The following is a 23,191-nucleotide window of genomic DNA, read 5'->3' on the forward strand; positions in this document are numbered from 1 at the left end:
CAGTTTTTAGCACAAGGCACAGCTTGTGTGCTGCCTCTGCACCTTCTCCTGTGGCCACATAACTGCCTGATTTACTGAGCCATTGTAACTTTACTTTCGTGTGTGGCACAGCTGACAGGAGGAAGGGGATGGCAAGCAGTATGTGTACTTATATAAATGTATATAGTTGGAATGAGGAAGAAAAATACTCATCTCCATATATTAAATAATTAATCTTCCAGTGCACTGGAAACTAAACCCTGAATTGCACTAGAGGGAAAACAGTATAAGTCATCTAAACATCCAACAGATATTCCAAAAAGTATTCCTAACACAGCTAAGCTTATTACGAGTGGCAGCAAGTTCTTTCCTGGCTATTCTTGAGTATAATTTCCTGGGGGCAGCATTTTTCACGGTGTTCTAGAAAGATGTTTTGTTCTTTGTTATTAACACTCTGCAAGAGCACTCTCTCTATCTGCCTGTCCTGCTGTGTCAGTGCTCACATATGTATAATGGAATATCTACCTTGGAAGATTATGGGGATACAGCAAGCAGGGAAGAAATGGTTTGACTATGGTATGCAGAAATTTCCAGCTGTGATCTGCACCCCTTTCCTCACTCACTGTTATAGACAGGAAAAGCATTATAGAACTCAAAAAACCTTAAAATTTTCTCAGATAAGTTACAAAGCAGCTTTTAAAGCAAATCTCTTTCTTCTAAAAGTAAATGTTAAATGGCACAAGAAGACAGCAAGAGGTCATAAATACTCTGAAATATCTTTAAATAAACATAAACCAATTCTGTGATTTTGGGAAAGGCTAATAACATAGTTCTAACAAAATGCTGGTGAAAGGATTAAGGGAACTTCTGACAAGGGCCTTGAATGGGATCACAGCTGGGATGCTGGGGAAGTGCTCATACTGAGTTGTGAAAGCTCTGAACCACATTAGGAGAGATGGCTGTAGACAGACAAGGGGCATCCTTACAATCTTGGTGACTTCACAGCTGCTGATGGAGTTACTGATGGACACAGAGGAGCTCGTGTCCGTGCGGCCAGTGCTGCCCTCAGCCCCGTCTTCATCCTGTGCTCTGACTGCTGCACTCAGGGGACAAGGGAAACACACAGAGAAAACACACCAGAGAGAAGCATGTCAGAGCACCTCCAGTGCAGAGCCTCTCACAGATGTGCCACTACACTTATGTTTTCTTTCCATTTCACCTGGTCTTGTACTGGGCAGAGCCCCAGACATGCTCCTGCTCTGCAGCTCTGGCTCCTGTTCCTTCCCCAGCAGTTCCCAACAAAGCACAGAAATTTCCACCCCTCTGCACAGGCTCTGCTCACTTTGTCTCTCAGCTCTGTCCTGGATGTTTTTAATAGATCTCTGAATGCTATTTGACAAATTAAAGAAAGCTTGTTCCACGAATTTATGTTTTAGTTTCCCCACCTGAATCTGGCAATCTGCAAAGTTTGGCTCATTGAATTGCTTTGTTACCACAAAGAATTTACAACAGGGACCAAGAAGCCTGAGATCCCTCAGCAGCCCCAGGTAACACAGAGTGAATGTGGATTTGGTGCTAATGTTGCACTCTGCCTGACAGCAAAGCCGCTGTTTAACATGGAATACCTTGGAGCAGGAGCCGTGTTTCCCAAGATATTTTGTCCAACAGGGGCACACACAACTACTGACGGAAGTGCTGCCTCTGATGGTGTTTGGTGTTTCAGGGGCAGTGTTACACAAACAAGAGGAATTAGAAGTAGCTCAAACAGTGTAGAGCAACAAATTTGGTAACTTGGCAGCTGGCTAGAGCATGGGTCAATCCCCCTCTCCCAGTCTTTGCAATGCTTTAGATTTAAAATTAATTCCCTTTTGCTGAAGGACAAAGGAACTCATTAGACAATCACTAGATTAGGGCCTTTTCAGCTTGAATGATTTTTCCAACAGCAAAAAGAGAGTGGTATAATGATTTTTAGTACAGATGTTACACAAATGACTTTACAACTTTGGTAAACTAAATGGAAAACCGAGTAAACAGAAAATTTAGGTAAGCTATGGGATGCACATCGGGTGCCTGGGGAGGTATCTTTGGATGGAGAGGACAGTGAAGTAGAACACTCGACTACTTTAAATCATTACATTTGTAACTGTGAGAGAAACTGTTTTTTTTCCTGACTTGGACATAGTTAAGAATTTCCCTGGTTGGCATATTTGTTAAAACAACTTAGAGATTAAGTGAAAGAGACAAAGCAATGGAAAAGGAATAAGGACAGGGGTGCTCCTTCTGACCTTGAAACTCTGATGTTTTGTTCATGCTGACAGGGGATTTAGCTCTTGGACTTATCTAAAAGAAAGAGGACAAAAATCAGCACAAATGTAGAATATTTACCACACACTGTAAACCAGATATTTTCACCACCTTTTTTCACTGTTATGTTGTAATATACTTTCCCTCCTTTAAGCAACAGGACCCAAAATTTAGAAGCTATTTATGTATCTAAATATGACAGCAGTGATGGAGGGTGAGCTACCTGACTACTTTTGAACGTCTGGCCCAAATGCATTGCAATTTCCAGATTCTGCTGAGGAAACAAAGAGACAAAAGGTGAAGTGGGTACCTTGGGACTGGTTTCAGGCAGCTGTTAATACAACACACATCCTTTTGGAGTGTGCAATGTGAAAAATGCAGCTCTATCGCCGTAAGTAATAATGACAGTCAGGGCTCAGGAAGGTTATGAAGGCCAGGGAGAATTCAAATACAGATGAAAGGAAAGAGAACGTCCAAAGTCCAAATGTTAGATTCTTTGTGGGTTTTTTTTTACAGTTCATGAATCCAGCATCAGGTAATAGCCATGTGAATGCAGCTAGCTGGGGAAAGCATGAACCTAACTCATGCTACCCCTTCCTGTTAGGGGTGAGGAAATTGCCATAATTTAATTCTAAATTACATAGTTAATTTTGCTCTAGATTGTGTCCATTTCTTTCTATTTTTCCTTCCAGCTGCTGAGAGCTTTTCCACCAACGCTTCGTTTCTCACCTTCAGTGTGTGTTGGACCTCAGGCATTATGTATTTTTTTTTCCCACTAATGTTAAGGAGGCAAAGAATCAATTTATTGACAACGCTCCAAGAATGTGAATGAACAGCAGAAGCAAGAAGAAAACAGAAAATGGGGAGAAGGGATAGAAAACAGCCTATGAAGCCTGATTACATCTGCTCCTCAAGATGCAAATCACCACAGGGCAAAAACTGACAGTTCACTATCCCATCCAGATCTATTCTTATCTTTACAGCAGTTTCAGAGGCACAGCCACAACATGTGTTATGTATGATACTTCTGGAAGTCCCTGCTCTGTGTCACTGCAGCCTCAGATTCACACACACCTGGATCCCCTTTAGGTTCACTCTTCTCTTGAGACGAACTTGATCAGGCAAGAAGAATTTGTTGTCTTCTGGAGAGTCCTCAGAAGTGGAGGAGTCATCGGCTTCCTGACCGTTGGCTTTTGGGCCAGAAGTCCCAAAGGCCTGGGAGATAACGGTAATGGGAAGATTCCGTGGCAAGCTCTAAAGATCACAAGGAAACACTTCATTTCTGACACCAGTTTGGCACAAATCATGACCTTTCTTTAGAGTAATCTGATTGAACCTATTGCAACTCCAGTGCTTCAGAAGCTCATGTGGAACGTGGCCCCAGACCCAATCAGTAATTTGGGCTGAGATTTGTGGGGATTTCTGTTCACAGACTGAATTCTTTTTCACTCACATTCCTAAAAAATATTTTAAGTTTCCACCCCAGTGTAGAAAACAATTGTTTTTCTACCTTTTTTTCCCTTCCATTTAAAGTCAAGCTGTGGAACAGCAGCCTTTGGGAAGCCATATACATGACAGACAACTTGAAAAACACTATACCAAAGAATTCACAACACTGACACTTAGTAGGAGGAGATTATTTTTTTCAATGCTTTCATGGAAAGAATTAGAAAAGTCCCCTCTCTCTTCCAGACCAACATGTTTGCAAAAGCAAATCTTTAAAAAAGAGATGGCGTCTGTCTTGCTGAGCTGTACCTGGTCGAGGAAGTTGCTGTCCTTGGAGAGGCGGCGCAGTTTGCACTCCAGGTTGACGATGCACGCTTCCTTCCGCACCACCTCGATGCGGAGCTCGTCGTTCCTCTCCTCGAGCTCCCGGATCTGCTTCCTGTATTTATCCTTCTCAATCAGGCAGTGGGAGTACTGGGTCTGAGCCTCGTCCCGCGAGCGGAACGCCTGCAGGGGGGGCAGGAAACCTCCTTGGCACCTGGGCACCAGAGTCTCCTCTTGCCGCTTTTGTTTGTAAGGTGTTGGCAAATGGGCCTTCAGAAGTGGTACCCAGTCACCCATTAACACAGCAGTCAGGGCCAGGATGTGCCACAGTAGCACCGTTAAAAATTATGATGATGAGGGGTGGTTCATTTACAGCTCCCTCTGGTTTGGTGGGAAAATGTCCCAGAGTGCAAATGGGGTGACTTGACACTGACATAAAGCCGTGCAGGAGCTGCTGTTAGGATCCTGGTCCTGCCTGCCAGATGCTACACTGTGGAAACAACCCAATATTACCCTGTGTTTAATTACCATAATGCAAATCCCAACAAGTAATTCTTTTAACTGCTTATTTCATAATGGTATTTTGGGCCCAATTACTTACAATTCCCCAAAGTGACACAGAACAGATAGAGGCTTTTGCTATTGATTTTCCCCTGCTTTAACTGTGAGATACCTGGTCCCGCTCCTTTTCCACCTCTTCCAGCTGTATCATCACAGTGTTCATGCGGTGCTTGTACATCTCACAGTCTTTTCCTAGTGTTGAGCACTTTAATTCCAAATCTTCTTTCTCCTCGAGATACTGGAAATGACACACTGTTAACCACCACTGCTCTCAGAGGCATTTTGGCCACCACCAGCCTGAGATATTCCATCTCTCTACCCTTCCATTCCTCACCTTGTCTCTCAAGTCCTCCACATGACGAATCTCCTCTTGGAGATTGAAGATCTTGTTGACCAACTCATGACGATCCTCCAGGGCCTCCTTACGGTCGTGTTCCAGAATATCCAAAATGGCTTTGTCTGAATCTGGCAAACCCCTCTTGTCAGCCTGGGGAAAGAGAGCTTTTAGAGCCGGGCCAGGGAAACAGAAAATAGTTTTACAGGGAGAGAAGCATCAGAGACAGTAATGAGCAAGAGGAATAGCAAATGAACAAGGTACTGCAATGAGAAAGCAGGAGAAGAGATGGACATTTGTTCATATTTTAAAGCAGAGCCAGAAAAGATGAATAAAATCTACCTTGCTGTCAGAATAGTCTGATGAAGGAACTGTTTTACTGGTCTATTGTACTGGCTATAATTTGATCTGGTTTGGATGCAGTGACAATTCTTCACTCCAAGCCCTGCATTCAAAACTCTTTTCTATTAATCAGCTCTAACTGAGCACAAAAATCGCCCTTTTCCAAAGAGAAGAGCCTAAGAAAATATTCAGGAGGATTTTTAAGGCATGCACAGGCTTTGCAGGGCTTTGCTCAGAGAATATTAAATGCCTGGAGTACCTTGTACCACTGCTTCATTTTCTACACCATCCAGGAATATAATTTCTTTCAGATTTAAAATTAACTAGATTACCAAAGCAGGTTCTGACACATAATTGCCATCCAAATTTAACCATAAATGGAAGATGAAAAAAGATAAAATCTAGCAAGGAATATGCATATTCATTTTTCTAGGTATTTCAATTTATTTTTTAAATACCTAGACTGAGTTGGAGATTTCAGGGACACTTTGGTTATCCAGTATTTCTAACCATACCTAAGCATTTCTAAACCAAACTGGTTCAAATTTATTTTTACTTTTGTTTAGGAGAATTTAAATCCCATTTTTAGCTATTTTTCTGTTTCTTTAAGTGCTATAAGACCATTTCAAATAATATAAGAGACCTACATGGAGCAGAACTCCCAGAATCTTCTACCCTACACTCTTTTTCAACCTTTGAATTGGATTTGTGTTAGAACTAAGAATCATTAGGCACTGCTAGAGGCTACAGCCATTTCTGAAAGGCCTTCTATTGATAATTTTTAAGTGTCACTTCAAAATGCCACAACGAAGTGCTAACTAATCTCCCATATATCCCAATATTAGGCTAAGTTCCTCACAGAGGAGTCCTAGATGTGCTGCACATCAACTGCTTTCCCTACCTGCCCAAGCACAGGTTAGTGAAGCTCCCTGTGCAGGTTACAGCAGGGTTCTGCAGGGCACCCAGGTGCTTAGTGACCACTCAAGTACAGGAACCTTTATCATCCTCTGCTCTATTAAAAGCTTTTGGCAAAGATATGACAACAGCCTAACACAGGTTACACAGAGCCAGTGTCACAAATTTCTGTGCTGGCTGTTTCACACAGATCCGTAGTGACAGGCTGGTACATTGTTCAGCAATTAAACACTGCACTCTTGGAAGAGCCAATTTCTCATGTACGCTTGTTTTTTTTCAGAGGACTATTTTGGTAGAACTCCTCATGCATGTGTCTGTGCAGGGAGCACTCCAGGCAGCTGGGAGCTGTACAAGCAGCCTTCAGTTTGTCCAAACTTTGCACTTGTGCTGGTTGCAGCTTTGCAGGCAGAGGCTTCAGCCAACACTTCCTGCACTGTAACTGGAGTACGTGTGAGTTTGGATTTTAAAGGCAGCAAGCTGGTTTTATACCTGAATGATGGACTGTAACTCCTGGATTTTGGTCTTCATCATCTCATTTTCCCGCTCCAGCTCCAGCACCTGTTCCTTTTTGGGTCGGTTTTCAATATCATTTTTCAGCTTCAGAGACTGGTTCCTCTCCAGCTTGCACTCCTCTTCCACCTTGTTCAAGCGATGCTTCAGCTGGTCAATCTAGAGCAGCCAGGGAGCAGCAAAAAGGAGAAAGAGGAGAGGAAGGGAATCCTCCCTAGCTCTGACATTTACTGCTCTGAAAAAAACCCATCACTTCCAGGTGGAAAACATATGAGGGAAAATAGCTTAAACTCTGAATGCTAACGAGAAGTTGAGAATTGGCTGCTGAACGTCCACAATAGAACTGGTGAAGTCTCAAGTACAACCCTACTACTTGCCAGCTACAACTCATATGGGCTGGTTGTGAAATTTAAGAATACCTGGACTAAAATAAAGTGCCAAAATGTCAATCCTCCGATAAATAAATAAAGAGATATGAAACAGAATGTGGTCAAGAGGCTTGACCACACATTGTGCTTTTTGTACATGGACTATTTGGATCAGGAAAAACAGGAGAAAATTCAGGATATCTTTCTGAATAAATCCTCAGCAGCTGTAGTGCTGCTGGATAACTGTACCAAGATATTACTCAGCCTAAAAAAGGCTAAAGTTATGTTTTCAGCAAGGAGTTATATTTTGAATTGTATTTTTACTTGCATTCTATTCTGTTAATTCATTATCTGCCATTAATACACATCACTGCAGTTGGCATTCTGTAGAGTGATGCCTCCAATCATCTGGATAAGCAAAGCAAATGAGAGCTCTACATCTTTCTGCTGTCAGAGGAGGTCTCATTTTCCCAGATGCCATTGGCACCCTCCCTTGCTGCCCAGAGCATTTATCTCACCTCCAGCTGCAGGTCGCGGCTCCTGATCACAGCCATGCTCTTCTCGTCACTCAGCTGGGCATATCTCATGGCCAGATTGTAGTTCTCATCTTTCACCTTGACCAGCTCATCGTTGTAGTTATTCCTCTCCTCCTTCATCTTGTTGTATCTCTCCTGGAAGGTCAGCAGCTCGATCTTGTTCAGCTTTAGCTGCTTTCGCTCATCCTCCAGCTGGCGGGACTTGGCCAGGAGCTCACAGCGCTGCACGTCTTTTGTCTTCACTTGCTGCTGGAGCTTGATGATCTCATTCATTAGGAAATGGGTAAGGCCTTCATGTCCCTCCTCCACTGAAAATGTTTGAGCAGCCTATCAGTGTTTGGTAAAGTAACTCATTCAAAGTTACTTTATTAAGAAGGTAATAAGTCGGATCAGCAGAACTATGTAAGAAACAAACGGCCCAGAATATGTACAGAGGTGCAGAATTTACACAAATTCACACACATCTGTATGTCCAGCTGGGAACAGTGCAAATGTTACACACCACACTGATATCAGAATCACAATACACACACATACAGCTTTTCGGGAGAGAAGATAAGACCTTTACATTTGTCTTGTTTCAGCTGAGCCTATAGAAATAGCACAACCTTTGTACAATGAATCTGTGCAAGTACAATTAATCTGAATGCTTCAAATGTGCTGCACATGTGTAGTAGTCACTGTAATTTAGTCCACTGTTGCGACATAGCTTCTCTTGAGAATTCTGGCAACGCCTATCTTTCCATTTGAAGCTGTCCACCTTCATTCAGAGAGCTGGGATGTCCCTTTGCTTTATACATTACCTACCACATTTTGCTTTGAAGGGGACTGAAAAGCATTCTACACCAAGATTAGCTTTCATTTCCACTTCTTGCCTGCCAAAAAACCAAGCCAGTCTACCAGAGGGTCCTTACTTCAACAGGCTCCTTTGTGATTGGTTCTACTCACCAACAATAGTGGAAAATCTCCGTGTAGGTTCTTTCCCTGTCACCAGTTTGTAGAGTTCAGGGTAGTAAAACTCCAGGCTCTCTAAGAACACCACGTAGCCCCTCTGGCCCTTGGTGTGGAGGATGTCCAGCAGTCGGCCTGGGCACAGACAGCAGAGAGGTGGCACATCAGCCCCACGAGCAGCACGAGCAAATACCACATCCCTGATATTCCTAAGGTTCATCTCTGCCATGGCAACGAGCTGTGCAAAATCTGTCTGATTAACTGAGTTCAGCTGAACCCATAAAGTAATGCCACCAATTCTGTGTGTTTGTGCTGATCGTTATTCTGAGGGAGTGTGGGCAAATTGGTCTCTGGAACAGGAATTTCAAAGGACAAGTCATCCAGTGCAGCCTTTACCAGGCAGGGATGGCAGAACTTCCAGTGACAAATCACAAAGTGCTGCAAGACAGCTGAAAAGCTACTCCTGGAATGGCATTGACTCCTGCTTGTGTTAACTGAAATATTTGCCAAGGCTTTGATGGGAATTTGAACCCCACGAGCTCCAGTCTGCACAGCACCGGAAAGAGTCTTTGTTATCAAAATAGCAGCAGAATCCCCCCGTGCTTCAAACCTCCTGTAAATAAGATAAAAGTGTTTCCTTATGACAATCTGTGACTTGATTCAGGCTCTCTCCAGACTTAGTAGAGCAAAGCTATTCAGACAGAGATGCAGACGGAGCCAGTGACCAGATAATTACCTGCTCTGTTAATTTTGGAGGGCAGCATGAGTGAGTTGAGCACCTCATCCTCATCCTGCTCATCGATGACTTTGCACTGCCGTAAGTAGGGGGTCAGTTTGGCTGGGTTGATGTAGCGGCTCAGCATGTGCCTGTTGCACTCCACATTCTCCCACAAAGCCTCCTCCTCATCTTTCAGGGTCTCTAGGCAGTCATCCATCTCTGGCTCTGCTCCTGAACAAGGGAAACAACTGGCAAATGAACACCAAGCAGGACAATCCCGGTACTTTTTTGTGCTTCCATGTCATAAGGGATGAGCTCAGAACCATTCTGACTAACGCTGGGTTTGCCCAGTACTAAAGCTGTTTGAAGTGCAGCCTGTCCACAGCTCACCTGGGAAATGGGAGCTGACAGAAGTGCTGTCTTGAGTCTGTGAACTATGGCTCATTGCTCTCCAGTGATGAATCTGCACTCAGCCAGCTCCACCAAGCTCTCTACAAGTCAGAGGATGCCTTTGCTCAAGAGAGGCAATGGCAAAGGGCACAGTGCAAGGCAAGAAGGGAGTGAACCCGCGGAGCTCAGAGCAAAGACAAATTCTGACTGCAGGCAATGAAGGCTTTCATCCTCACCTCTTTTGCTCCTCCAGGCTGTACTGATGTGAACCTGCACAGATGTGATGAGCCAGCACCTGTAAGTGGCTGCACACCGGAATAGTTAAGGCAGGTCTGTGTCTGCAGCTGGCTGTGGGTGCACTGAGGGCTGTGAGTGCCGGTGCCTGGGAGCTCAGACCTTGCCTTTCCCTGGAGGAGGGGGCAGGTAACAACACTGTGTCACTGCAGTCTGAAAATGTTCTTGACTCATGCAAATGTTGTCACACGGTTTCTGAGTGCTTGCGAAGCAATTTCCTGCCAGCTCCTAATTTGTACCCACCTCATTAGAGAAGGTTACATGGCAGGCTACAGTGAGGCAAGAAAACTTGGACTGAAGTTAAAACTAAAGAAACTTTGTATTAAAAAACCCCCAACCTTCCTTCTTTCTTGTTTAATAAATATTAACCTTCCAGCTAGTACTATTTTTGCATTCCAGCTTTCACAGGACCTTGTGATCCAAGTGGCACGTGGAACATAAGCTTCTATTTCAAGTTCAGAGGCCCTGGTGGAAGAAGAATATGCAGTTCTTGGATCATATGAGATGAGAGCTCTGCTTTATGAGGCTTTGCTGGTAATCAGTAACTAAAGACCTCAAAAGCAACATGTTGTTTTTCTCAGCTTCCAGCTTCAGGAACTGGGGAACAGCCTGTGTTACACTGAGCATCCCTGAGCAAAACCAGCTCATGAAGTGCATAGCCAAGGGCTATTAATTCCTCATTTTGAAAACTAAAGCCAAAAGTGCTAATCTGCTAAATAATGTGTTTGTCAGTGTTCTCACATAATGAAATACAAAAATAATGCATGCTCTCTGCTTGATGCTTTCAAAAGCTTTCCCAATTTGTCAAAAATTCTAGTCTGGGTTTCAATATCTCCATGAGAAAAATTTGGATGGTTTTTCACAGTATGGCCAAGTTAAGGGAGTATTGGCAGGGGCTTTGTTCTTCTCCTGTACTCCAGCAGAGTTCTTTTCTTTGCAGTTTCACATCCTGGGAGCCACTTATTCCACATTTGCTTTGATGCTTGCATGGGGATTCATTACTCCAGTGACTGCTATTACATATTCTGGGAGAGACAGCAGTCCCCAGAGGGCCAGGAAGACCAGGGCAGTTCAATGGGATGCAGAATCATGGGGCAAGGCTGTAGTTAGGGGAAAACCCTCCCTGATCTTATGAACTCCCCACTGGCTGGGTGAAATTCTCACTAAATGCCAGTATTTATGTGTGGTAAAAATGACACTGAAGCAATGAGCAGGATAAAGGTGAAACAATAGAGAAAAAGCTTTACAAAGCAGGTTGCAGTGGGAGGAATGCTAAAGGTGAAAGAGCTTCATCTGAAGTCCTCACACATTCTCATGAACCTTACTCTCCACCATTATTCTGGAAGTAACTCCATTTCACTTCAAAGGTGGATTTAACAAATGCTACATAATTGGAGAAGCCGGACTTTGGGGAGTAGAAGTCAGTGAAGCAGAAGGTCACACAGTACCTCAGCCAGCTCACAGCCACAGGCATCCACTGCAGCTGAAAAAAGGAGAGTCACAGCCCCTTTAATTTCTGGGAGCGTACCAGGGAGCTCACAGATGGACCTCAGAGTGCAAAAGAAGCACTTGCCTGAATTCCATAAAATGCAAGATATCTTGTAATCTGCTGCGCTGAACCAGAAATTATTGCACACTGTCAGCAGTTCCCTCAGGACATTAGTAAGGGATTTCTCCACTAAATGATTCAAAGAAGAGTTCACTCATCAGCGTAATTCTCAACATGAATATGCCTTTTTTTTTTTACCTGACATTAAAAAAAATCTTTACTAAATAGTCCCTTGTGTATGGGCCTAATACATCCATACTGTTAGTTTGGGGACATAATGTTTGATGGGAAACTAATAAGAATACTGGATGAGTGGCTAAGAATTTTAAAAGATTTCTGGTAGCAAACTCCTGCTAAAGACATTCTATTATAAAGAGCAAGCCCTGAGAAATGACATTTATGGAGTGGTCCTTCATTTCCATGTAGGAATGTCAGACTTTCCCTTTCGCTTCCTTCTTTGGAATTCCACCTTGGAAATGCCCTGGCAGGATCACAGCTGAGCTCTGCGCTGCCTGTGCTGCCCACCAGCCCCCAGGGATGTGTGACAGGTATCACCCCTCCCCTCCCTGGAGCTTGAGGCGTTGCCTTTGTTGTGAGTCTTTGGCCAGGATGCTCTGAGAGCACAACCCCCGTGGAGCTGCAGGGTCCTGTGGAGCTGTTCCAGAGGAAACAGCAACGAACAGCTGATATTAGTGCAGTGCCTCTCTTACTGAGCAAATAATCCTTTGATTTAGTATTTAATATAGTGTTGAATAGGAAACAAAATGCTTGTCCATTGGTTGAAATTTTGGTGTGCTGGTCAAAAACCCAGATGTAACAACTAAAACTCAGTGGGAAACCAATAAAGGTCTGGTGTTACTGGCTTTAATTTTCAAAGTTTTTTAGCAGTACATGCATTTTTTAGGCATTTAATAGCACTTGTTCCCTGCTTCTGTCCTTCCTTCCTATGATGATATTGCAGAAAAGTTGCTTTCACTTATAAAATTAAAAATGACAGATTTAAAATGTTTTCAAATGTGTAATCACTTATTTAATCTGATCTTTATTACCATTATCTAATTTGTGATTCCAACACCTCTTGAGCTGTAAACTAACACATCCAGGAGTTGTGATATGCCATCGAAATATTGTGGCATCCGTTACAAATTACAGGTGTGAAGTCACAGACTTGGACTGTCTTCAACAGATATTAAGCAAAAAGAAATCAGAAATCACCACAGCAGTTAAAAAATTGCTCTCCTGCTGCTCCTTTCAGTAGTTAGTATACAAAATAGCTTTTAACTGCAGGAGAGTTTAATCCAGTAATAATCTCAGCCAGTTCCATCTATTTCAAAGGTCTCTGTAGATGTAGACAAATAAAAGAGAGAATCCCTTTCTACATTAAAAGGAACACTCTGCTCCCCTTGTCTCCTTTTCTCTCTCAGGGACTATCCTTCTGCTGGCTGTTACACACAAATGAATCGTTCTGGATGTTTGCTGGTTTTCTCGTGGTGTATTTTTCAGCTGAACAAATCACCTTGCAGTTAAAGCTGCTCTCTGTTCTCACTCAGACTCCGCACTCTCATATGTCAGTGACACTCTCCACTGATCAAGGGAATAAAGCCTGCAGGCTTCAGACCCAGGGGTTCTATAAAGTGCTCATCATCAGGTCACATCTAAAGCTTCAATTTTGTTTTTTGTGCTTTGTTTGATGATGGTGCAGAAATTAACCCTTCAGCTGTTTAATTATTCGCATCCCCGTGCTCTCAATTCCTGCCAGCCTGTCAATACTCAGGAATAGCCGAGTGCAAATGCAGCTTTCAGCTCAGGTTTCTGATTTCCTGATATTCCCTTTGTGAAATATGAAAAAAGGGTTTTCTCTTTGTGCTGAGAAGCGGGAGAAAGTTTATTTTGGAAGAGGTAATCTATTGTTATGTTTTGGATTTCTGCATTTGTCACAGACGTTTGCAGACTGGCAGTATTTAAAAAGAAACCGCGGCACACAAAATGTTTTGCATCTTATAAGTTAATAAGAACAGAATGTTATGTTAAATGCTGAGTATGAAAGAATTACATAGAAAAGATCATACTTTAAACCAAAAATAAAGATGAAAACAACACTATAAATTGTGTATCTAATTATTCTCAGCATTTTGAGGGTGTTGCTCTACATCCTCTTTCTCTGCACATCTCCAGAGTCTGTGGGGCAATGTCTTTTCTCCCTGCAGTTTGTACAGCACCTCACATGACAAAGTGTAACAACTGGGTGATTTTCTCAAAAGCTGCTTGTGTGGATATGTGCAGATTTGCAATATCAGAGAACCACAAAATCACAAAGGGATTTAGAGCTATTTTTACTTTTAGAGGAAAGTCACAGTTTAAAGTGTGATAAGGAAATTATATTCCTTTGCTTGAGGACAGGAGAGCTCTGTATGCCCTCTAGGCTTTCTGAAATGCTGAATACCAGCAGTTTCCAATTATGTTGGCTGCTCTCTGGATGCTCTGTGGTACTGAAAACCACTTTTAAAAGGTTTAAACATTGATAAAGATGACTAAATTTGCTTACCTATCCTTGCAATTTTTTTCGATACAGACGTCTAAATCCAGACTCCCAAAGCAGACGAGACGGTGCCTTCATCTGCCTTTAAGATTTTGCACTTTATATCCTTTCTTTCTCCCTCAGTGTCTCCACCTGAAAACCAGGCTGGCAATGGGTATGTTTGTGACAAGGTAGGACTTGTTAATTAGTGAGTGCAAAGCACATGGAACCACTGAGATGGAAAGCCCTCAGAAAAATATTTATTATTAGCGCAGTTTTATTACTTCAGACTCGGCAGACCTCAAAACACTTTCTGAAGGCAGAAGCTCTGCTGACTGGGCTGGGTTGTATTTCTGTTTTGGGTCATAGTGATGCACATGAAAAGAACCATTCTGTGTATCTCAGAACTCTTTCTTTATACAGGCGATTCAACCAGCTTACTTATTTCAACAAAATATAAAAGAAAAAAAAATAGAATAAGAGATACCAAAGTAATAGAAGAGCAAGAAGCTTTAAACACAAAATAGGATTATTTTTGCACAAAAAATGTCTTATTCAATTCAATTGAGGCAATCTTCCTGTTCCACACAGTCTCCAAAAGAAACCCCAAACACCAACAGACCTGCAAGGCTGCAGGGAGGTCAAGCTAGATTTTCAGTAGCTAACAAGAGTAGTACTCCCATTTTCTGACCAGAAGAGAGTGAGAAGGAAGCAAACCAAATTTCCCAGCTGGTTCAGAAAGCTCGGGAGGCATCTTCATCTGGCTTCAGAAGAGAGAAAGAAAATTCCCTTCATTCTTGTAACTATAGGCTCAAAACCCAAGTGAGACAAAAAGAAGTGAAGAATCCTATGGTGGTACTCTCCCTTCTGTACGTCAGTACTGTACTTCAGTACTTCTCCCTTCTGAAAGAAAAACCCAAAACAAACCAAGCAATTGAATAAATCAGAGATTTATGTCTAATCACTATGCCTGTCCTATCAGAAAGGGGTCAGAAGAATTAATACTCTTGGAACTTCCTTTAATTATTGCTTTCTTTATCTTTATTTACTTTCCTAAGAGCAGATCCATATAAAACCCCATCTCAGAGAAAAGAAGGGTAACTCACACATAAAGCACGGATCAATTACTGGTGTTGTCAGTCAGGACACCCAACAGTTTGCTTGGAACTACCTAAACCAGAAAACACCACGTGCTACAAAGACAGACAAGATTTCAGCGCTGCAGGATACTATTGCCTAAGAGCTGAACAATGAATGAACTGAATTCCACACTCACTGCACTGAGATTTTATGTGTTTTGAAATTGCAAATGAAATTCTATACAATTGCTATTGCTTTCTGGAGGAAAACACTATTCCCACATTAAGAACATTGTTTTGCCCAATGCAATATTGTTGCAAAGACCCCAATCAGTGCAGCAATACTCCTTAGATCCTGCAATGATTTCAGGAAAGGCTGAGATTGGTGCTTTCCCATTTCACACCTCACCTGCTGGCAGAATCTGCTCTACCTCTTCCTCAAGTCTGGCAGCTTTAGAGGCTCCGAGCTCCCATCACCTGATCTCACAGGAAGGAAATGACTCATTTTGCTCAATGGCCAACTGAGGGCAGGTTGTGCTGCCTCCAAGATGCAACAGGCAGCATCCAATCAGCTTTGGCAGTGACACACATTATTGATAATAAACAAAGACAATGGAAAAATCCTCCTCTGCAAAAAGCTGAAACGATGTTTTGACAACTGTCATTTCTCTGTGTGTCACTATTTCCTACAAACAATTAAGCTGCTTCCAGCCCTGGCAGTAACACACAGTTTAAGCACTACTGAGACAGGAGCAAACTTTGGGGGTGGATTGATTTCACCGTTTTGAATTAGGCATGAATTTAGAATCCAGTTCCTCTCTAGTGAATGGAAAATGCTCTGTTCAGAACTCTTAATTCTACCATTTTATATTTCCACCTCAGAATGTTCTCCAAAGATTGATTTCCAGCCGCCCCAAATCACTTGGGTTCCCTCTGGGGTCCATGGAGAGAGGTTTGTCCTCCTGATGCCAATATCTACCCTGGTGATTAGATGGGCATTATTCTGTTTTCACATATTGTTTGAGAGTCTGATAGCCAGATTTCAGAAACTGTCTTACTGCCATTATTGAATGCTAATATATGTAAAAGTAAATGAGAAATAAGAGATATTAACAATGAGAGATGCAGAAAAAAAGTGAAGAGAGGAGAGAAAGATGATATTTGAGGGTGAAAAATGCTGAGGTTAGGGGGAAAGGAAATATTAAATAGGGAACAGGAAAAGAAAAAGAAAGTTAGAGAAAGAGGAACACAACAAAATGAAAGTGAGGAACAAAAGTGAGACAGAGATAAGAACAGGAAAGGCCCTAATAAAGGCAAAGGCAAGGAATGTGGGAATAAATAGGGAAGGACCTGCCACAGATCCTGAAACATTAGGAATCATCATTACTTCTGAGCATGCAAATCAAGATAATGGCACTGTAATTAAAATAGTTTACCACAGGACTTCAGTGCATCTATTGTAAAGGATTTGCAAAGTAGCAGTGGAGAGCTGAGCTGCTGACATTTAATAAATGCTTTAATCTACACATGCTCCGTCCTGTTCCGCATGGTGATGAGGAGGGCGGCAGAAATCGCTGTGCTAACACAGTACAAATATGTTTATATAGCTGCCCTTCTGTTCTGGAGCATCAGCTACTGAAACAAGCATTTCCTTTCAACTAATGTGTGCTAAAAGCCAAGATCTAAGAAAGAAGCTGTCCTCCTCAGGCTGCCGAGGCTCATGAGATTGCTGGTCCAACAAAGGCCTCAGAAGTCATTGCTGGGTCCCAGGTTAATTTTTTCTTTAGACTGACTCACTTTGTTTTTACAACTGAGAATGAGATTCTTGCCAGCTCAGGAGGAGGTGGAGGCACAGCTGAGGGCAAGTCCTGTGTGTTTAGGAGGAGTCTTGAATTAAAAATTCAAGTTGCTCAAAGATGCAAATGGTTTGGTGGCAGTAGGTTAGGTCCCAGTAAATGTGTGCTGGAATTACAAAACTCAGCACATCCTTTGGTATGGAGAGCCAGTGCTTGTGAGGAATCTCCACAGACTGAGCTGCATAAGAACTTGGTAAAGACAAAGGTTCATTAATTGGTACATATGAAACCCACATAACCTTGGCACAGACTGCCTGATTCTTATCAGTGTTGTTAATATTTCACTTCTATTAATACAAATCACATCAGGAAGAGAGAAAGAATTGTAGCTCTGCCAAACAAAACTCCTACTTAGTCTGTTTCTTGAAAAAATTGTCACTTTCTACAAACACTTACATTACAGAAGTTAAAAAAAAACCAACCAGAGGGAAGAACACTTTCCATCTAGTCAGATAATGACCCTCTGTAGGTGCTACTCTCATCTCCAGGCAGTCAAAGGATAACACAGAACGCATTCGAGGAGAGGACTGCACTCACTTAAACAATCTCCAAATTCGGAAACAACTGGCAGTAAATGTGTAGGCCGTTCTTAAAACAGAAAAGGTCACACTCCAATCTTGAATACTGTCAGATAATCTCACTGCAATCCACCATGGCCCAGGAAAGTTTGAAAAGAGTATTTCATATAACATGGTAGGAAAATAAGACATAAACCTATATGGAGAATCATAGAATCACAGAATCTTCTGAGCTGGAAGGGACCCGCAAGGCTCAGCCAGTTCAGCCCCTGGCCCTGCACAGACACCCCAATAATCCCACCCTGTGCACACCCTGGGAGCATTGTCCAAACACTCCCGGAGCTCTGGCAGCCTCGGGGCCGTGCCCATTCCCTGAGGAGCCTGGGCAGTGCCTGACCAACACCTGGGCGAAGAACCTTTTCCTGCTATCCAACCTAAACCTCTCCCTCTACAGCTCCAGCAGTTAAAGAATCCCACAGCTAGTGAAAACACACAAAATACAAAGAAAGAATAAATAAGAAGACAACCCTTATGAGTCTCCTTTTAAGGTCAGCCTTAACAAACTGCTCCAAACACATGAAAAACCACCCCCAAGCAAACTGTTTACTGCATGCACTGCTTGTGGTGACAATATGATTTGGTTCAATATCTTAAATACTCTGCAAAGGTATAATAGCTCCCATCCAGCTCCGTGAAAACTTACCCATTTGTGTTTAGCTTCCAGTTTCCAACAACATATCCTGTTGGATCAAACACTTACCAGTCTCCTAAAGGTGATGACTCTCATGGTTCACACATACATTTTGCTCATTTTATGTAAATGCATAATTATGTAGATAGAACAGGTATCTACACCTTGTTACTTTTTGTGACCTCTTTGTAACCATTACTTTAGAAGAGACTCTAATTTTAAAGAGCAGGCTGCTCTCCTGCAGCTCCACTGTAGCTGGAACAATGTCATACATACCTCGCACAGCCAACACCTCACTGGAAGAGGTGAGCTCCAGTCCCAGCCCAGTCTGCCTCAGTCCTGGGTGCTCTGCTCATTGGCCAAATCCTTGCACCTTGCTCAGAGCTGCAGGAACATCTCAGCCAGCAGCACACAGCATGCACAGAGGACAACTGGATGCCATTTGATGAGGAAAAGCCTACAATAAATTCTACAAGCAGCCTGGTCTAGGAAGGGCAAACCCACACCAGGAATCAAAAGGAGCTTGATATTTTACTCCTTATACATGGAAACAGTTGTGCTTGTTTTATGAATAGATCTTCCCTGCTTGTGCTTTCTGGTCACCTCCTCTTCTTGCTCTGTGCCCTCTCTCTTTTTTCACCAGTGTTGTGGGACTGTGACACGCAGCTCCGGAAACCTCCACCCACCACCCTCCCTCTCAGACTCACAGTCTATATATAGCAGGCAGAAAGGTGCTGGGGGCTGCCTTACTTCCCTTTTCTTCTGAGCAGAGCTTGTGGGCAACTTTCAGATGTGACACCGCTGCCGAGGGAAGCCTTAGAGGAAGTGCTCTCACAGCCACGGGGAGCTGGGGGCTCTGCATGGAGCAGCAAGGGCCTGAGGAGGACCTCAAACAGGTCCTTTTTTCCTGCACAGAACCCAGCTGGGTTTCCTCAGCCATCCCCTGTCACTAAAGGTCTGCAATTAAGAGCTGGAAAGCAATCTCTGGAAAACCGAGAGACAGTTCTCTCTCTGTCTTGCAGAAGGGCTCCTGTGAGTCACTTCTGTAGCAATCCAAAGGAAAAATGGTCTGTTTGTACATTGTCTGTCCATTATTTCTGCAGTGGTAATGTCTCCATGACCTTGTCTTGCTGTCTTGGGGAAGAGATAATGCCAAATACTTGGCAATTCTATATTTTGTATGTTCAAAGCATTGCAAGGAGGAATTAAGCATCTTCCGTTGCTCTCTTCATAACTAAGCCCATTGCTCTGATGATAGGGAATAAAATACTGCAAAGCTTTCATGTGGAAAATTTATCCCCAAAGAATTGACTAACCATGGGAAGAGACTAAACTCTGGTCTCATCAGGAAACTCTGGCCGGTTCCGTTCATGGTTAATGTGTACTTTTTTCCTTTTTTTTTTCAAAGACCAAAGAAACAAAGTACTAAAATAACAATAGATCTGACTATTTGTCTTCACCTGATGTGGTTCTTGATCATGAGTCGAAGTAGGAAGAAGTATGAGAATTGTATTGAATTTTCTACTGACTGTGGAAATAAATATTTGTGAAAATAACAACTGTAAAGTGATGCCAGAATTACATTCCATCTGTGAACATCCCAGCCTTTAAAGATGGGCAGCTGCTGTTAAAGCAACATCTACAGAAGCTACTACAAAAGCAAGATTTGCAGGATTATTAGCACCCAAACCCTGATTTTCAGATGTTTAACAGTATAAAGGGTGGTAACCAACTCAAAATCAGAGGAAGTTTGTTTTATTCTTCCAACTTATGCCTTGAAGCTCAACAATTCCTTAGCACAGCCTGACAACAAAATCACTTGCAGAACGTGCAGAAAAGCCTTCGTTTTAAAATGCAGTGTTGCATTTGTGGCTGAGGTGAGGTTACACACAAGATGAGCACGAGCAAACGGCTCCCACTCGTGAGGATTGATTTCCCCTATTTCTCAGTCCTGCTCCGGGGCACAGCTCGTAATTAGGGTCAGATTTTCTAAGAGCACAGGTGGTATTTAGGCATGGAAATAAACGGCCAGATTTTTGCCAGCCTGGCCTCGGAGTGTGGGATGAGGTGGTGTTATGAATCACAGGACTGTTGAGCGTTAAGCGCTTCTTAAAATCAGGGCTTCTGTACACACTTAAATTGAAGTTGAGCGCTTTCAAAAATCTTCTCACCACTGGAACATTCTTCAAATTCTAGGTATTGGAACAATGGGCCTTTAAAGCTTTGTGAGGTGCTAATTTTTTCATGACTAGGGAACTGCTCTCTATAGCACCTATAAATCTGGCTGGCAGCAGTATTTAAGAAGTTCTGGTTCTCTAGTGTTGTATAAACTCTGCAACAGTGCACATTCCATGGGGAAGAGGGCAGATGCTGTGTGCCAGTGCTTACCTGTGTTAATTCTAAGCTGTGAAATAAATATTTTGCTAGCAAACAGGTGATGACAAACACTGCTGATGCATCAATCTCTTTTCAGCACATTGTCTCCAGCCACAACTGAGATTTTAAGAATTAAATGAAATTTTAGGCTTTGAACCATCTGAGACGTGATAAAAGAAGGGGTCTTTCTACATGACTTTCTACAAGGAACCAAAACAAATTTATTTTTCTTATGCTCAAAAGCTAATACAGTGTAGAAACTGTATGAGGTTTTAGATTAGACTTTCCTTTCATCATTAGTTGCTCTATTTATCTTTTTTTTCAAAGCCGGTGAGTTCAGCCTTGCAGAATCCCTGCTGCTGACTCAGCTAACTGAGCCAAAACTCATAAAAATCTATTTAAAAAAGGTCCAATGATTTTATTTTCTAATCGTAAATATGAAATTTAATTAGCTTCTCATTGCTAACGAAGTCACCATGGAAGACAAGACTGAGGAATCAGGCACAGGGATGGAACATCAAGCGTAAGACAAAGCAACTGTTATGCAGGAGCCAGTTTAACTCCTGCTTTTCTCCACTCATGTTTCAGATTTTTTATGAATCACGGGTTGTTTTCACAGGTTTCCTTCTCTGACAGCAAGACCCTTCTATCCTCTCTGTGGCAGGAATTACTCCATCAGGATACCCCATCGTGTGAAATACAAAATAACAACAGATAAGGTTCACTTTGGATTAGAAAAAGAAGCAAGGCAGAGCAAGTTGGATCTGAATTCAAAATCCTGTTTTGTCATAAGCTACTCAGGTCAGCAAGTGTTTCAAATCCTGTAGAGGCAACAGACTCATCAAATGAGAAAAGAACTCTCATTACTCTCCAGAGTACTGCAAACATCAGAAAGATTAAAGGAATTTTTTTAAACTAAGCATATGGAGAATTTAAAAAGCCTCTTCAAATAGGAATGTGCCCAGCCTTTTCATTATTAGCAATTTCAGAAGCTGTGTCCCAGGCTGACATCAGCACTGAGCTCGGCATTACTGGGTGGAATTCCGTCAGCTGGGAGCGTCCTCTGCCACCTCCTCCCTGAGCCCTTGAGAGGTCGGGAGCTCCTGCTCCGCCTTCCCCCTCCCGAGGGGGCACGGGGGGCTCCACGAGTGCCTTTCCCTGCACAGCAGCACAGACCCTGAGCTGAAGGCAGGCACAGGTGCTCTCGTGGTGCCTCGGTGAGGGAGCACAGAACACAGAACATCACACCAGAGGGGACTCGGTGCCACGTGGGCAAACGCTGTGGGACAGCTCTGCAGGGGCTGGGGAAGTGCAGTAACCACAAAGCTGTGTGTGCTTTCTCCCCACACTCACACTGAAATAGTTCACAGCAATCAGTGTGGGAGGAAGTGTTTACAGGACCTTTCCTGAGAGCGATTAATCATTAATAATTCCTGGACTGCTAGAAGAGCTTTAGCAGTAACTCTGTGAGTGGGCAAGCCCCTTGGGTGCTCTCAATAACAATGTTCTCTGGGGTAAAAGCAGTTTATTAGCGGTGGTCCTGGTTACTTACATACATCAGGACAGTTTCATATCACTGTTACAGGATCAGTCACTTGCAATAGCAAAGAGCCACACCCAGACATGTTATCACCAAGACTGACTGGGGTAACACTGCCCATTTCATCACCACTGCTGGTGCTGAGGTGGAGATGAGGTGAACTGAGCAAGGACCAACAGCTTTCTTCAAACAACTGATGCACAGTCCCTGGTATCTTCAGAAGTCTCTACAAATGAGACTTACCCCTGTTCAAATCCCTGAGATAACTCTGTTTCTTTCTAATATTTATGATGCCACTTATTCTAGCAAGGAAAAAAGAGGGAATTAAACTTTCTCACTCCACAGTTAGAGGGTCTGAAGTGGATAATTCTGGTAAAGCATATTTTTAAAGAACAAGGCAAGTTTAAAGCAATAGCCATATGCTCCTTTTGGATTCTTATATGCAAACTTTTAGAACTTTGCCAAAAATGTTGCTGTTCCTTTTCAGGGCAGAATGGTCCAGCTGGTGGCTTAGAATCCACATTCAAGCACTTACTGGTTTTTCTCTGGAGGAAATAAGGATTGCTGGTTTGGGTAGCAGAATCTGTTCAGTTTCTCTTGGGCTTGTGTAAGGCCAAATTCAAGGCAGAGCAAATTTCTGGTCTGAGGTTACAGAGTTCACTGCCTCCACATGAGGGGAGAGAAGAGGTGGGCAGGAACCACTTCTAGACACAGGCAACATAACACAGAATGCCAGGATGTGGCATTGCCCAGCCCACAGACGCTGATGCTCTGAGCTGAAACCCAGCACAGCAACCCCAACAACCTCGATTACTGCAACCAGCTGTAGGTGTGAAGCGTTCTCCACAAGAGAAAAGAACTGGAAGAATATCCCAAATGAAAATCTGACTTTGTTTAGAGACTCTAGGGCTTGCTAAAGCACAATGGCCTGTCTCTGTTTTCAGGCAGGTTTTTTTATTTGCTGTGCTTTGTGCATTGCTTCATGTCCCTCTGTCACAAACTGGAGGTGAGTGATGCTTGTAGTTCTAAAGTCTGCAGGACATAGAGGAGTTTGCCAGATGCCTTCTCTCACTTGATGGGACCCCCATGCAT

The 23,191-nt window shown here is 42.9% G+C and overlaps 1 protein-coding gene across 3 annotated transcripts in view; it reads right to left on the minus strand.

Annotated features, from left to right (window-relative positions):
• CARD11 (caspase recruitment domain family member 11) overlaps positions 1 to 23,191 on the minus strand; it is a 44,025-nt gene that overhangs the window by 14,010 nt on the left and 6,824 nt on the right. The window contains exons 1-11 of one of the 3 annotated variants that reach the window (XM_066198123.1): positions 18,460 to 18,593; positions 9,307 to 9,519; positions 8,568 to 8,705; positions 7,602 to 7,927; positions 6,695 to 6,874; positions 4,949 to 5,101; positions 4,727 to 4,852; positions 4,039 to 4,236; positions 3,358 to 3,537; positions 2,265 to 2,319; positions 966 to 1,075 (exon numbers count right to left, since the gene is read on the minus strand). In XM_066198123.1, the coding sequence (XP_066054220.1) occupies positions 966 to 1,075; positions 2,265 to 2,319; positions 3,358 to 3,537; positions 4,039 to 4,236; positions 4,727 to 4,852; positions 4,949 to 5,101; positions 6,695 to 6,874; positions 7,602 to 7,927; positions 8,568 to 8,705; positions 9,307 to 9,505 (1,665 nt within the window). In that variant the 5' untranslated portion in view covers positions 9,506 to 9,519; positions 18,460 to 18,593. Of the gene's footprint in view, positions 1 to 965; positions 1,076 to 2,264; positions 2,320 to 3,357; positions 3,538 to 4,038; positions 4,237 to 4,726; positions 4,853 to 4,948; positions 5,102 to 6,694; positions 6,875 to 7,601; positions 7,928 to 8,567; positions 8,706 to 9,306; positions 9,520 to 9,914; positions 10,044 to 18,459; positions 18,594 to 23,191 lie in introns of those variants that run through there. The other 2 variants (XM_066198121.1, XM_066198120.1) reach the window with 2 other exon arrangements.

The sequence above is a fragment of the Chamaea fasciata genome, unplaced genomic scaffold (genome assembly GCF_029207755.1).
Source record: "Chamaea fasciata isolate MVZ Bird 193981 ecotype frontalis unplaced genomic scaffold, bChaFas1.0.hap1 SCAF_16, whole genome shotgun sequence".
Taxonomy (NCBI): domain Eukaryota; kingdom Metazoa; phylum Chordata; class Aves; order Passeriformes; family Sylviidae; genus Chamaea; species Chamaea fasciata.